Source organism: Sinocyclocheilus grahami, unplaced genomic scaffold, assembly GCF_001515645.1.
Source record: "Sinocyclocheilus grahami isolate Dianchi unplaced genomic scaffold, SAMN03320097.WGS_v1.1 scaffold295.1, whole genome shotgun sequence".
Taxonomy (NCBI): domain Eukaryota; kingdom Metazoa; phylum Chordata; class Actinopteri; order Cypriniformes; family Cyprinidae; genus Sinocyclocheilus; species Sinocyclocheilus grahami.
In genome coordinates, this window is record NW_015505474.1 from 824,711 (window position 1) to 838,483 (window position 13,773).

Below are 13,773 nucleotides of genomic sequence, written 5' to 3' on the forward strand. Positions count from 1 at the left end.
GAAGTCTTCAAGTGGATGTGAAGACCACAAGTGTGGGTCGAACTTTTCATTACCTGATGGGACACACTTATAGTGTTGTAAAAATGCAAGTGTTTACACAGCTTTATCTTAATTTTAGTTTGACATACTTCGCATTTTAAAATCAACTTCTAAATGTCTGTTCAGTAGTCCCTATAACATGACAATTTTAATTTGTGACAATTTAAATTTGTGGTGCTTCTAATTAAATGATAAAAATGCAGTTGCAAATGTTGTACAAAATATATATTACCACAACTCATCTTTGCACCAATAAAAGTAAAAACACAGTTTTTCTACCAAATTATTTGTAATATCTAATTATTATATTAATATTTAACTTACATTGGAAAGGCTTCCGTGACCTCTCGCGAGATCTCGGCAAAAAGTCTTACGATTTATTTCCAGAACATGATGTATGATGGGATGCACTTAGCCTTGAATAGTGCTCTGGAGCGGTATCCGAGATCGTGTGGATTTAGTTAAGGGCACTGCACTTTGGCATTTTGAAGACATGGGACAGACTTGCACACTTACTTCCTGTCGCGCACGTGCTCTCAAGTAGCCAAGACCACAAGTGTGGGTATTTGGACAAGGGGCTGGAATCAGTGTTACAAGTACCCCAGGCACATCCTTTTACCATTTTTGCAGCATAAACACCATCAAACCGATGAGCGCTTTGGATCTTCCAATTTTTCTCTATGGCACTGAAACCTAAAGATGTCCAAGTTTTGGTTCCTGTGCAACTGATACTCAACTGCCACTGGCTCATCTGCATTCGAGGGGAGGGGCTTACCGATAGGTCAATTGCAGAGAGCGAGAATGGAATTTGTTATTCTTGTAATATTACGTGCTTTGTACTGTAATATTTTCTCACCAGTAAATGGCATATGAGGTAATCTTACAGCATTGCATTCAACTCTCCACCAACACTGTCTCATTGAGTCACTGATTAGCCTCTTGTCTGCCTGAGTGCGTTCATGTGTTTTGGAGGAGGCGTGGCTTTGCAGAGTGATTATGCAGGGAAGGTGGGATCTTGCTTTCAATGCTAGCTTGCTGTTGCTAGCCTTTCCGAAATTGCCTACCCTACCTTTTAATTGTATCCATTAAAGGTTTATTTAGGTGGAAAAGAACACTAGCCTACCAAAAAGTAAACCACATTTTTAGACGGGCTACACCATGATTTTTTTTTGGTCATATACCATGGTATTACCATGTTTTTCTGGACACATGCATCCATCCATCCAGATTCTACAATATCATTAGACAGGTACCACAAAGTCTTTTTTTTTTTTAGTAATATACCATGGTTTCCCCCCCCCCCTCATTTAACATGGTAATACCATATTTTTGTACTCGCACCATGATTCTTTGAAGTACTTTGTAAATACTATGCCACATTAATATGGTAAACATTTCAAATCATTGTGTGCCATCTGATGCGATACCACTGTACCTTCTTGGTACATTTACAAATTATGAACACAGCCTATCTTAACGATATTACATAATGAGTGATTGTGCACACTACGCCCAGAGACATTTGAGCAAATAAATGGTGTCAATTTTTATTTATTGTTGTCTTTAAGAAGTTTCAATTCAGGAGAAATGGTTCACATTTAACAGCTCTGACCTTTTCATAATCACAAATGTATTTCAGGTAGGATATTTCAGTGCCGTAAAGCCCAACAAGCATCTCCCCTCGTGTTGTGTGTGTTTTTTTTTTGTGTGTTTTTTTTAGCATCCTTTTGAATCTGAACTCCTATCTTCTAAATCTGTGGCAGGCAAGCGACACTAACTCATTTCCAATTTCACAAGGTGTCCAGATCATGCTCGCTGAGTTGTTGCTCGGTTACAATGGTATGAAAAGAAATGCACCTGGAAAACTGCATAATTTCATGACGGGAAAACATCCTTTTGAGTTGGAAAAAGAGGATTTTTACGCCCTAAGAATAATGCAATCAGGTTGTGGGGTAAACGGAGAAATCAAAATCTCCAGCTCCAAAACACCTAATAAACAATTCATTTTATTTCAAGCAAATAACAATAAATCCATAAAATATCTTATGTCCTTGTTAATATACAGAACCTTATTGTTAAGCATTAATAGTTTTGTTTAATCACAAAATTCTCAAACTACACTAATCACAATCATAAGAAAAATGGACCAATCAGAAGTTGTTGTTACTAAGTAAACAAAAATTGTGGCAAAAGAAATCCATAGACTTCAATGAAGCAATGTGAGTTATGTAATTGATTTGATTTCCCTACACTTTCAAATTACTTGGATATCTGAATATTTTGAAATCATGACTGTAAGGCAAATAGAATATGATCAAATAAAATTGTATTTTAGGCTAAATATATATATTTTTTAAATATCTTGTTTTTATACTTGTATGAATTTGGCAAAATACATTTTATAAATATAAAAAAATTCAATATTGTTTTTTATATATAATCTGTACTTTTCCAAGTAAAATTTTTTTTGTGTTTTTAAATGGAAATATTTTGAAACTTTTTTTATATTTATAATGTAAATTTTCATTATTAGCATTGTAAATATATTGTTTTATACTTTTGACTAAGTCAATAAAATTGATTATTTTAAAATAAATATTAAAATATGTTGATTTATATTGTTTTAAAACTTATAATCATCTCCATAATAATAATAACAACAATAATTTCCAAATGCTTTTGCTTCAGATCAAATATCTCCGAGCTTGCTGGCTGCTTCAGTGCTTGAAACTCTTTACTGAATTTTCTTAACACCATATGGAGAAAATTAATGAGAATAATACTAAGTAAGGTCATTGAAAAAGTGAGTGGTCACTGTTACGCTCTATTGCAGCAACAAAGAATTCAGTCCAGTCTCGTTTGTTTTTAATTTGAGAAATACTCTCCAAGGTTAGGTCATAAGGCTGGCGGACTGATGTAAAAAAATGATGTGTGATGCACTCCAGTATTTCTTTCAATTCCCTCGATCTGTGTGAGATAAATGATCTCTCTTGTGCCTGCAGTTTGTCACTGGGACAACCCTTTAGGCCACTCACATATCAGCCGATTAAATATGTATTCCATGCTGGGTTTGGCTCCCGATGGGTTTTGGACTGATGTGACATGCTTTGATTTGTCAGACGCTGTAGAGATGTGGCACAGTAGAGTGTCCTGTCCTTCAGGGGATGTAGTTCTGACTTTGTGTGTAGAAATTATGTTTCACAGAGGTTTGAAGCCTGTCTGTATCAAACAGAGACTGATATTTGTCTTTGATCACATGGAAATTGATTCTGAACAAAACTTGACTTAAAAATTACGTCATATTGAGGTTTGGACCCCATTTCTAAACCTATTATGTAGTCACAGTTTTTGCAAAGTAAGTTATTTATCATTACTGAACGTGAAATGCAACATTATTTCAACCTTGTCGCTGTAATTTAAAATTCATACCCTTCACACATTATAATGAAAAATAAAATAACCCCTGATGTTTCCTTTCACAGAGTTTTGTGTCATACCTGATACATTACTTTAAGGGTTAAAGTTTTGTATAAAAATGATTACATTTTTTATATATATATATATATTTCTGTCATGACAACTCTTGGAGGGCTTGGCATGGTAGTGTACATGACAATGTTAATGTATTTGGTCTTGGTGGAATAGATCTGCTACGCTGCTGCTGCGGCAGAGCAAGTACCGAGACTTGCTGCTGCCAATACATCCACAACATGCTGCTGTGAGCATGTAAGAAATATTGCTGCTGCAAATATAACATACATGAAATAATCCCCATATAGCATACATGAATCACCTTGTAGCAGATCTATACAGGTGGAGCTGGGGAAGGTGGAGGGTTTATGAAGCAAGCTGTAACTGCTACAGCAAACACTAGTCATATATTTGAATGTTGAGCATCAAGCTCATTGGCTACCAATACAGGAGTGAACCAATCAGCTGTGCCATGTGATAATGATGTCATTAGGTCAGATTGAGTTAGACCTATCGGACTGCGCCATCTAGAGTTTCATGCCAGAACTATATATATATATATATATATATATATATTCCCTCACAATTTCTGCTAATGAGCATGACAAAGCTGACACAAATGTAAACATAATGGAATACTGACAGATTGTTTGAACCATGTGATCCAAAAATGTTTGTGTTCACAGGCCATCCAAGATATAGATGAGTTTACTTCATCAGAACAGATTTGGAGAAATTTAGCACTCCATCACTTGCTCACCAATGGATCCTCTGCAGTCAATGGGTGTCGTCAGAATGAGAGTCCAAACTAATAAAAACATCACAATAATCCACACCACTCCAGTCCAGATTAATGTCTTCATGTTTTTAATAAAACAAATTCGAGACATTTTTTACTTCAAATCATTGCTTTCGACTAAAATATGAGTCCTTTATCCATAATATTGCTTTCTCCAGTAAGAGTCATCTCAGCTGATTCCCGAGAGAAATATGCACAGATCAAGCACTGTTTACAAGCAAAAACAATCCGAAATAGTTCTAAACAAACATGCTGGTGGGCAACAGAGGATGGACTTTTTCACTGCAGGAAGCGTTATTATGCATACAATTTTAAAGTGAAATGCCTTGATGGGGACTCCTGCGCAAAACACGCAGGAGTTGTGTGGATTATTGCGGCTTTTCTATCAGCTAACTCTCATTCTGACGGCACCCGTTCACTTAAGAGGATCCATTGGTGAGCAAGGGATTTAATGCTACATTTCTTCAAATCTGTTCTGATAAAGAAACAAACTCATCTACATTTGGACGGCCTGAAGGTGAGTACATTTTCAGCAGATTTTCATTTTTGGGAGAATTATTCCTTTAACATGCAATTAAGTGTTATCACTTAAGTATATTCTTTCTATAATAAGTACTCCTAAACTGCAAAGGCAGAGATACATGGCATTGTTTCCTGAGAGAATCACCCTGCCTCAGATTAGTGCTGCACTGTAGAGCAAAGTTGCAATTATAGCTGAGGGTCTCATTCCAGTTTTTGGCTTGATTAATTACAATTTGGCACCATCAATTAAACATGTTACTTAAACCAAACTCTTATTCAGTCTCAACTTGGAGGTGGGTGTCAAGACACAATGAGCGTTGTGCATGCAGAAAATTAATTATGAAGTTTATCATGAAGCAGAGGGAAAATTAGCAAGCTAAGTCCCAAGACACCAAGGTAGAGTACAGCATTCTATTATCAAACAGATCCAGCTATTGATCCTGGATTTTCATTGGTCAGTGCAGCATGAGTGTGCTAAAATACATAATGTAGTGTCTTTTTTTCCACATCATGTCTTTCAAAGCCATCTATCTCACCTATATTCGCAATACAGAACAGCTTCAAAGGCTTTATTGCAAAAGTATGAGTATTGAGTCACGTAGGAAGCACTTTATAACTTTCAGCACTTCACAAACTTGATTCCATCTGTTTCAAAAGCAGAATATTGAGTTTCAGAGTGGTGAGGGGAAGACAGCGTCTGGTGTGCGCTTGCATCTGTTGTGAAAAACATGAGTTTCCTGCTTGGCCAAGCTTTGTGGATAACAGGTAGACTGTATTACACCTGAGAGAAAGATTAGCATGGTGTGGGAGATGCTGGGAAAGAGAGAAACATAAAGAAAAGGACTGTAAACAAGACAAGCAATAAGGAGTTTTGTCTCGGATGTTTCTCCTAAAAATCATTGAACTAGAAACATATATAAGAGCTATGAAATTACACTATAAAAAATGTCCCCCAAAGATGTAAATAAAACAAAGATTATTAGAGTGTTTTATAAGAAAAGACTACTTTAGTCAGTCTACTTAAATTTTTTTTTAACATGTAATTTAGTGTTAATTGTCATTTATTTGTAATTAATTATAACAATTTCTGAGGGAAAACTGTTATTAGACTATTTTTTTTAGTTAATGTGCATAGCATAACTCAAATAATTCTAGAAGAATAAGATGAGAAAATGTGTAGATTAAAATTTTACCCCCTGGGGTCGACAGCCATGCCGGCATGACCAGCGCGCTTTATTTTATTTGTAAATAATATACGGCAGTAATCATTTTAATTTGTAATGCTTTAGGGGGCATAGGAGATTCTATACAAAAGATTTTTCAGGAAAGTTTTGATCATGGTAATGATGCAGAGTCCTTAGAAAACTGTGTGTCATACATAAAGTATTATAGGGTTAAAACATAAGTAGCCTCGAAACAGCTTTGTTAGCATTGGTAGCATAAAACAATTGAGATACAAAATAAATCTAATTTGATACGTCGGTGGTTCCAGAGGGTTGATCACCCTGATCTAATGTAAGAACGCTGATCGTGTCTTGGTTGATCTTACAGCATCATCAAATTCAAAATCGATGAGCCTCACAGGAGCAGAAACTAATTAGTAGCACATCCCATTCAGGCCTGTTGCTCGGTTACGCACACTCTTCGCATGTTAATGTGGCTCCTCATCTACCTGTTCCTCACGCAAGAGCTCTTGTGGGTAAAACAGAAAGGAGATGAGAAGATTCTGCTGACAGCAAATTTGTACGTCAAAACACATTAATGTAAGAGGCCTCTTCGCATTCAAGAAAGTGAGAGGGTGTTTTAAAGGAGAGAAGCATGAAATGGTAGGGTCTGTTTGCTTGCAGGTTTTCTGAGGAACCTCAAAGGAACTCCCTGAGGAGGTCCTGGTTTCCATAGCGAGCAAAGAAGGCAAGATGTTCCTGAGCAGCTGGAGTTAGATTAACCCTGAGGATTACGTCCCCTTGGCATTTATAAAGCTCTCGGATATTCAGTTTGAAATGTTTGTAAGATCCAAAATCCTTCGCTGTTTTAGTCTACCATGGAAAAATTTGCTTTATTGAAGAATGTGAAAAATAGGGCCAAAGTTAGAGTTAAAGTATTGGGGTTTAGTTGCATGTTTAATACCATTACATTTATTTACATTTAACACCCTTAAATGATCTAGATAGATAGATGGCATTTGCACCAATGAGACCACCTTTGTGTGTGTGTGTGTGTGTGTGTGTGTGTGTGTGTGACAAAGAGAGGGATAGAAAAAGTGTAAGAGTGTCTGTGTGTTTGTTGTCCTATTGCCCTAGTCTTTCTTCCCCACTGCTGGCTGTCGAAATGGACAGGAAGGACTAAAGGGCATGGACCTGCTTGAGCTCATTTATAACAATGTGCAACTTCAGGCAGTTAGAGTTCCGGCGTCCTCTGTCTTAAAGGGGTCATCGGATGCCCATTTGATACAAGTTGATATGATTCTTTAGGGTCTTAATGAAAATGCTATAATATACTTTGGTTAAAATTTCTCAATGGTAGTGTAAAAAACACCTTTTTTACCCTAAAATGAGCTCTGTTTTTAGCAAGCCATTCTAGTCCATTTTGCTTTAAATGCTAATGAGCTCTGCTGACTCCGCCCCTCTCTTCTGTGAAACTTGCTTACTAGCACATATTAGGAAAGGCGATTTGCAAAGATTCATAAAAAAAAAACGTATACTCACTACTTTTGTAGATGAAGCTCGATCACGAATGATTCGCGTGAACATAGACGCATTTAGGCAGATCGGGGTTCGGCGCATTCCCTTCAAAACGAAAGTAACGTTAATCCTCTGCATCTTTAGCGGCTCAGATGTCGGGAGTAAATGACGACTGCCATGTTCATAATTACATCCAACAACAAAACACCTCAATCGCTTTAATCGGAGACATTCTTGTCTTCCCCTGCACCGGAGTCGACACAATGGCTCACAGCTCACTCAGTGCGGGTCTAAGGTAAGACGGACTTGTCAATCAACTGTCGTGGGAGCGGCCTGCGCAGAACTACGTCATTCTGACAGGAATCTCAGAACAGCCTGGTTTGAGAAAGGGGATTTAAAAATAGGGATTTAAAAAAAAAAAACACTGGGTGGATTTTTATCATTATAGGATGGATGCTTACACACACTTCCAACACACATTTATGTTCAAACAACAACAAAAGTGAATTTTGCATCCGATGACCCCTTTAAAACACTTCCTCATTACTTCACTTCCTGTACGAGTCAACTTCTGTAAGGAGCAAATAATACATAGCAAAATGTGCCTTGCCACGCCTTAAGGAATAAAAGATTATGCTATATTGTATAATATGTGGTGTTACACACTGTATTAGCACATCTCATGTACCTGACAACTTTTATAACGGTTTCTACATAATCAAAAGTTTTAAGGACTCATTATTTTAAGCTAATTCTGCTAGAAATTGTCACATGGATAATAGTTAGCTTCAACCGGTGTTTAGCGGTGTATTTTACATTTGTAATTTATTAACTCTGTCTTGGCCAGTTAGCATCTAGCATCTATCCATTTTATAATGTACAAAAACATACTGAATCTAGTCCATATATCCTAACTGTGCGAGAAAGCCTGCTATGTTAGCATGTTGCAAGGCTAACAATGTGGTACTCTAAACATAAAAATACATAGTATACACCAATATTGTGTAAAGTTACTCTCAACTTCTTCAGTCAGCCATTTTGGATGATTTGGATTTTTCCCCCTGAACTCGTTGTAATGACTTCTGGGACTTCTTAGAATTCAACCGCAATGAGTAGTAAAAAAACATAAAGAAACATAATAATGTTGGTTTCCTATTTCAAACCTTTGTTCCCTTAAAATGCTGTATAGTTAGGCAGCATGCTTGATTTTGGAGTATGTATGCAGAATATTACTAAGGCACAATTTTTGAAGTCTTGCTCTTCTTTGAGACCAATTTGAATGTGAAACGGGCTTTGATCTGGATTGAATTGTGCGGCCACAATAAACCGTTCCAGCTCCTCTGTAAGACCCACATACTCCGTCCTGAGCCTTTCCTTTCCACTTGGAGGACTGTCAGAATGTCAGGAACTCGCTATTTTGTTTTCTTCCCTAAATCCTTTTTGTATTGACATCCTTACACACATACACGCATGCATTCTCCTCAGACAGACTGGATCCAGTCGGCTTGAAGTATTTGTGTGTGAGCTGTAAGGTACATTGTGTTAGAAACATTATGCCGTCATGTAAATAAATTGATGTTCACTTGTTCTGGGAAGGGCCCTATTTTTATTTTTTATTTTTTGTTAACTTCTGCAATCCTGACATCTAGGGGTAGAAAAGTAACACCACACTTTTGGCAGGTAACAATCTTGACTAAACAATTAGATTCTGTAATAATTACCCTATAATAATAATAAGAAGAATAACAGTAAACATTCTTCAAAATATTGTAATTATTCATATATATATATATATACATGTATGTGATTTATATGATTTTTTCCCCACAGAATAACAACAGTAACAACGATAATAAACGAATAAATGAATAACGTATTATGCAATTGTAGTAAATTTGAGTTTTATATTCACAAATACATTACCCCCCCCCCCCCCCCCCCCCCCCTCTCTCTCTCTCTCTCTCTCTCTCTCTCTCTCTATATATATATATATACACATACATACACACACTCACACAATATTATTTTTAATATCTCAGGCATGTTACTTCATGACTGGATTTTAATGATCTGCTGACAACTGTATTTAGTTTAAAAACATATTTATGTAAACATTATTTTATAGAGGTTGTTATACATATATTTTACACTAGGTGTCAGCAGACTCACAAAACTTTTTTTTAAACAAAGTATTTAGTCTAATGAGCGAAGATGTCTCCCCATAATAATAATTAAAAAATGTCAAATAAAAAAAATACATGTCACAATTGAATTTTTAAAATCATAATGAAAATCTTCAGATCCTGAAACTAATATAAAGTAATATTAGTAATATTATACAATATAAACTAATAATAGTTCTATATATAAAAAAAATACAAATGTACATTTGCACAATATACTATATTACAATATTAGATTAAATATATAAAAGCGTAAGCATGCAGTTTTATTTTGTACATTATTTTATTTATTTATTTATTTTTTGCTGTACATGGAGTGGCTTTACATGCAGTGTTGTGAAGTGACTTTATGAACTGGCGTCTCCATGCTTCTGCTTCCCTGTGTGGGAGGAGTTCACACAGATTTGTATTCCTCATGCACACTCAGACAGCAGCAGCAGCGCTTCTGTGTGAGGCAGAGCACAGCGGGGAAACCTCCATCTACTCTCACTGTCGGCTTGTTTTTATCACCACTGAGGAAACGCCTCGCTCCCTGACCTTACTGTCTCGGATTTTTTGCTGCGTGGGGAAGAAATCTGATCAGGCTCTTCAAAAACATACAGAGGAGATAAACGGAGGTCTGCGGTCTGCAGCACAACATATCAACTGAAAACAGGAGGAGAACCCAACGCCCTTCCCAGACCGACCATGCATACCTGCCTGGGTTGATGTGTAATTGAGATTGAGGATGCTTTTATGGGTTTGCATGGATAAGCATGGACCGTTGACACATTGAGGTGCCTCCTGTACATGTTTCATGGATCGTTTTACGGGATCATAACCTGGTGGTTTTTCCTTCAATCTCAAAGTCATCAAGTTTGGAAGCTAAATAACCAATGAATCGGGAGCCTGGAAGCCTCAAGCTGGTCTTCAGACGCTTGTAGAGGCAAAGATAGGCGAGGGTGCTATGTGATTTATTGATTGTTACACATTCATCATAAGATGGGGAACGGTTTCTCCAACATTGCAGCATTCCAGTCCCTGCACATTGTGATGCTCGGATTGGATTCGGCCGGTAAAACCACTGTACTGTATCGGTTAAAGTTCAACGAATTCGTCAACACCGTTCCCACCATTGGCTTCAACACTGAGAAGATCAAGCTCAGCAATGGCACTGCCAAAGGCATCAGCTGTCACTTCTGGGATGTTGGTGGGCAAGAGAAGTTAAGACCCTTGTGGAAATCCTACAGCCGCTGCACGGATGGTATTATTTACGTGGTGGACTCCGTAGATGTTGACCGACTTGAGGAAGCCAAGACGGAACTGCATAAAGTCACCAAATTCGCGGAGAACCAAGGAACTCCTCTGCTGGTGATTGCAAACAAGCAGGACCTTCCCAAATCCCTGACGGTCACTGAGATCGAGAAGCACCTGGCGCTCCATGAACTGAGTCCTTCCACTACGTACCACGTCCAACCGGCTTGCGCCATCATTGGTGAGGGTCTCCATGAAGGAATGGACAAACTATATGAGATGATCGTCAAACGAAGGAAATCTCTTAAACAGAAGAAAAAGCGATAGACAATTGCAGACTTGTAGAGACATTTAAAGGGATAGTTCACCCAAAAAGAACAACTCTGTCATTTACTTACCCCTCATGTTGTTTCAAACCTTTATGACTTACTTTTTTCTGTTTTTGTCCATACAATGAAAGTCAATGGGGTCCAAAATGAACATTTGGACCCCACTGACTTGCATTGTATCAACAAAAGAAACAGAAATTTTGAAATATCTCCTTTTTGTGTATTGTATAAGAAAGAATGTTGTACAGGTTTGGGACCACGTGAAGGTGAGTAAATGATGACAGAATTGTCATTTTTGGATAAACTAAGTGTTGCCGTTAAAGACATGACGGGTTTTGCCTTGGTGTGCAGGATTTGGTAACACTTTATAGTAACTTTCATTAATATCATTTTACTCAACAGATATTTAGTTAATGCACATTCATAGTGTCTGAAACATTTATGTTTGCATATTTGAATCTACATGAACTCTTGATCTGTTAAAGGTGATAGCTTAAATACAAAGAGTAAAATAAAATAAAAGAAAATGAAACATTTGCTGTTTTTTTTGCAACATAGCAACTTTGCCTCAATCAGTGGCATGAGTTTGGGGGCAGGGCTCTCTGTTTGTCCAACTAATGGCAGACAAGTTTGGGGAAACCTGTTGGAAAACAATCATTATTTTTGCGATTCGGTTTTGAATTTCTGCTTGTTGTGCAGAAATTACACACTTTAAGAAAGTTTCTTATTTTAGTTTTTGTTGAAAGTTACTATAATGTGTTACTAAAGATTTTAAAAAAGAAGAAAAAAAAATACAAGTGCTACATAATATGCTTACATATAGAACCAAAAACTTAAATAGCAAGAAAATATAGAACTAGTCAATAATTTAAAATGCATTAAAATAAGAGAAAAAAAAAATGGGCCGGACCCATGTTGCTGCTTGATATTAACTCGATAATAATCGTAGGCCTGTGCTTTGAAAAAACCCATATACGAAGACTACTTTTGCTATGACGTCATTCCTTAAACTGAATGCCCACATGCACCTATATGTAAATTTAAACGATTCAAAGGATAATTTTGTACATTTATTTTGCTCTTCTTGCATAATAGCAGCACATTTAACCATATAGTTTCTGCTGCACCGGCGTAGTTTGTTTTCTTTTTTTTTCTGTCTTTCTTTTTAAAATTCGGTGCCCTACAGGCCTTGACCATAACCTGTGGAAGATGGTTTCCACCACAGGATAAAAAAAAAAAATACAACTTTAAAATTACTTTTTGTTTTCTCAAATAGTTTTTTCTCAAATATTCTGAAATAAAGTCAGATTTGCGAGATATGAATTTAGAATTCTGAGAAAACCGACAAAATTGTGAGATATAAATTCAAAGTCTGAGTTTCTGAGTTTATTTCTCGCAATTCTATGTTGTTGTTTTTTTGTCTCAGAATTGCGAGAATTCCATGTTTGGACTGGGCGCCCATATTGACCAGATACATTTCTTTTGCTTAAATGCTACTTTGAACTACAATCAGAGGTTGTTGTATTATGAAACCATGTAGTGAAATGAGACTGTTTATGCACATGATGCCAAAAATATTCGAAATAAATTATACTCAAATATACATAACGTGTAGCATTCTGTTGGTGTGCAACCTGACCTAAACACTTCAGAAAAGTCTGCGTTCAGCATTATCATGGGCGGCGAGCCTGTTTTCTGTGATTACAGTTGCAGTTTGGTACAACAGCCATCACCCATAATTCCCTGAGCTGTCAGATCTACATGATTTCACAGCGCTGGACGACGCAAATCCCTTTGATTTAGCTCCAGACTTGCCGAGGCCCACACGTGCTTGCGTTCGAGCGTGGCACACTCTCGGGACCGGGATAATGACCTTTTACTGCTCAGCGAGATTGAAAATGGATATTAATAGGAGAATTCACCCATTGTGTAATTAGAATAAGCCACAGTGGGCCGGAAAATTCCCTCTGATGGGGGTGTGACTGCCTGGGGTGTAGAGCCGCGCAACACAACACCTGCTGGGTGGCCATAAACACAGATGTATACACACATACACATGGAAACATAGTGTGATTTTTTTTTTTTTAAATAGAAAATTAAGTACTTTTACCATGTGGTTTTAATGAGAATTAGCTTTCTTTTTAAAAGTTTGGATGCATGATCTGTCACGCTGCACTGTGGTGCAGTTTTGAGAAATCACTCGCAATTTAGAAAACACTTTTAGTCTTAGAGAGGCCTGTAATATTTTTAAATATTATTACAATTTAAAATAACTGTTTTCTATTTTAATATATTTTAAAATGTTAATTATTCCTGTAATTTGGTGCTCAATTATTAATGATTCCTATAGAACAGTTTTTACTGCTTAATAGTTTTGTGGAAACAGTGATACTTTAAATATTTATATATATATATATATGTATATGTGTGTGTGTATGTATGTATGTATGTGTATATATATATACATATATATATATATATATATATATATGTGTGTGTGTGTATGCGTATATATG

At 36.6% G+C, this 13,773-nt stretch overlaps 1 protein-coding gene across 1 annotated transcript; it reads left to right on the forward strand.

Annotated features, from left to right (window-relative positions):
* The first annotated feature begins 10,135 nt into the window (after positions 1-10,135).
* On the forward strand, positions 10,136-11,327 carry arl4ca (ADP-ribosylation factor-like 4Ca). The gene has a single exon (XM_016292968.1). The coding sequence runs from the start codon at positions 10,677-10,679 to the stop codon at positions 11,253-11,255; it is 579 nt and encodes a 192-aa protein (XP_016148454.1). The 5' UTR covers positions 10,136-10,676; the 3' UTR covers positions 11,256-11,327.
* The last annotated feature ends 2,446 nt before the right edge of the window (positions 11,328-13,773 follow it).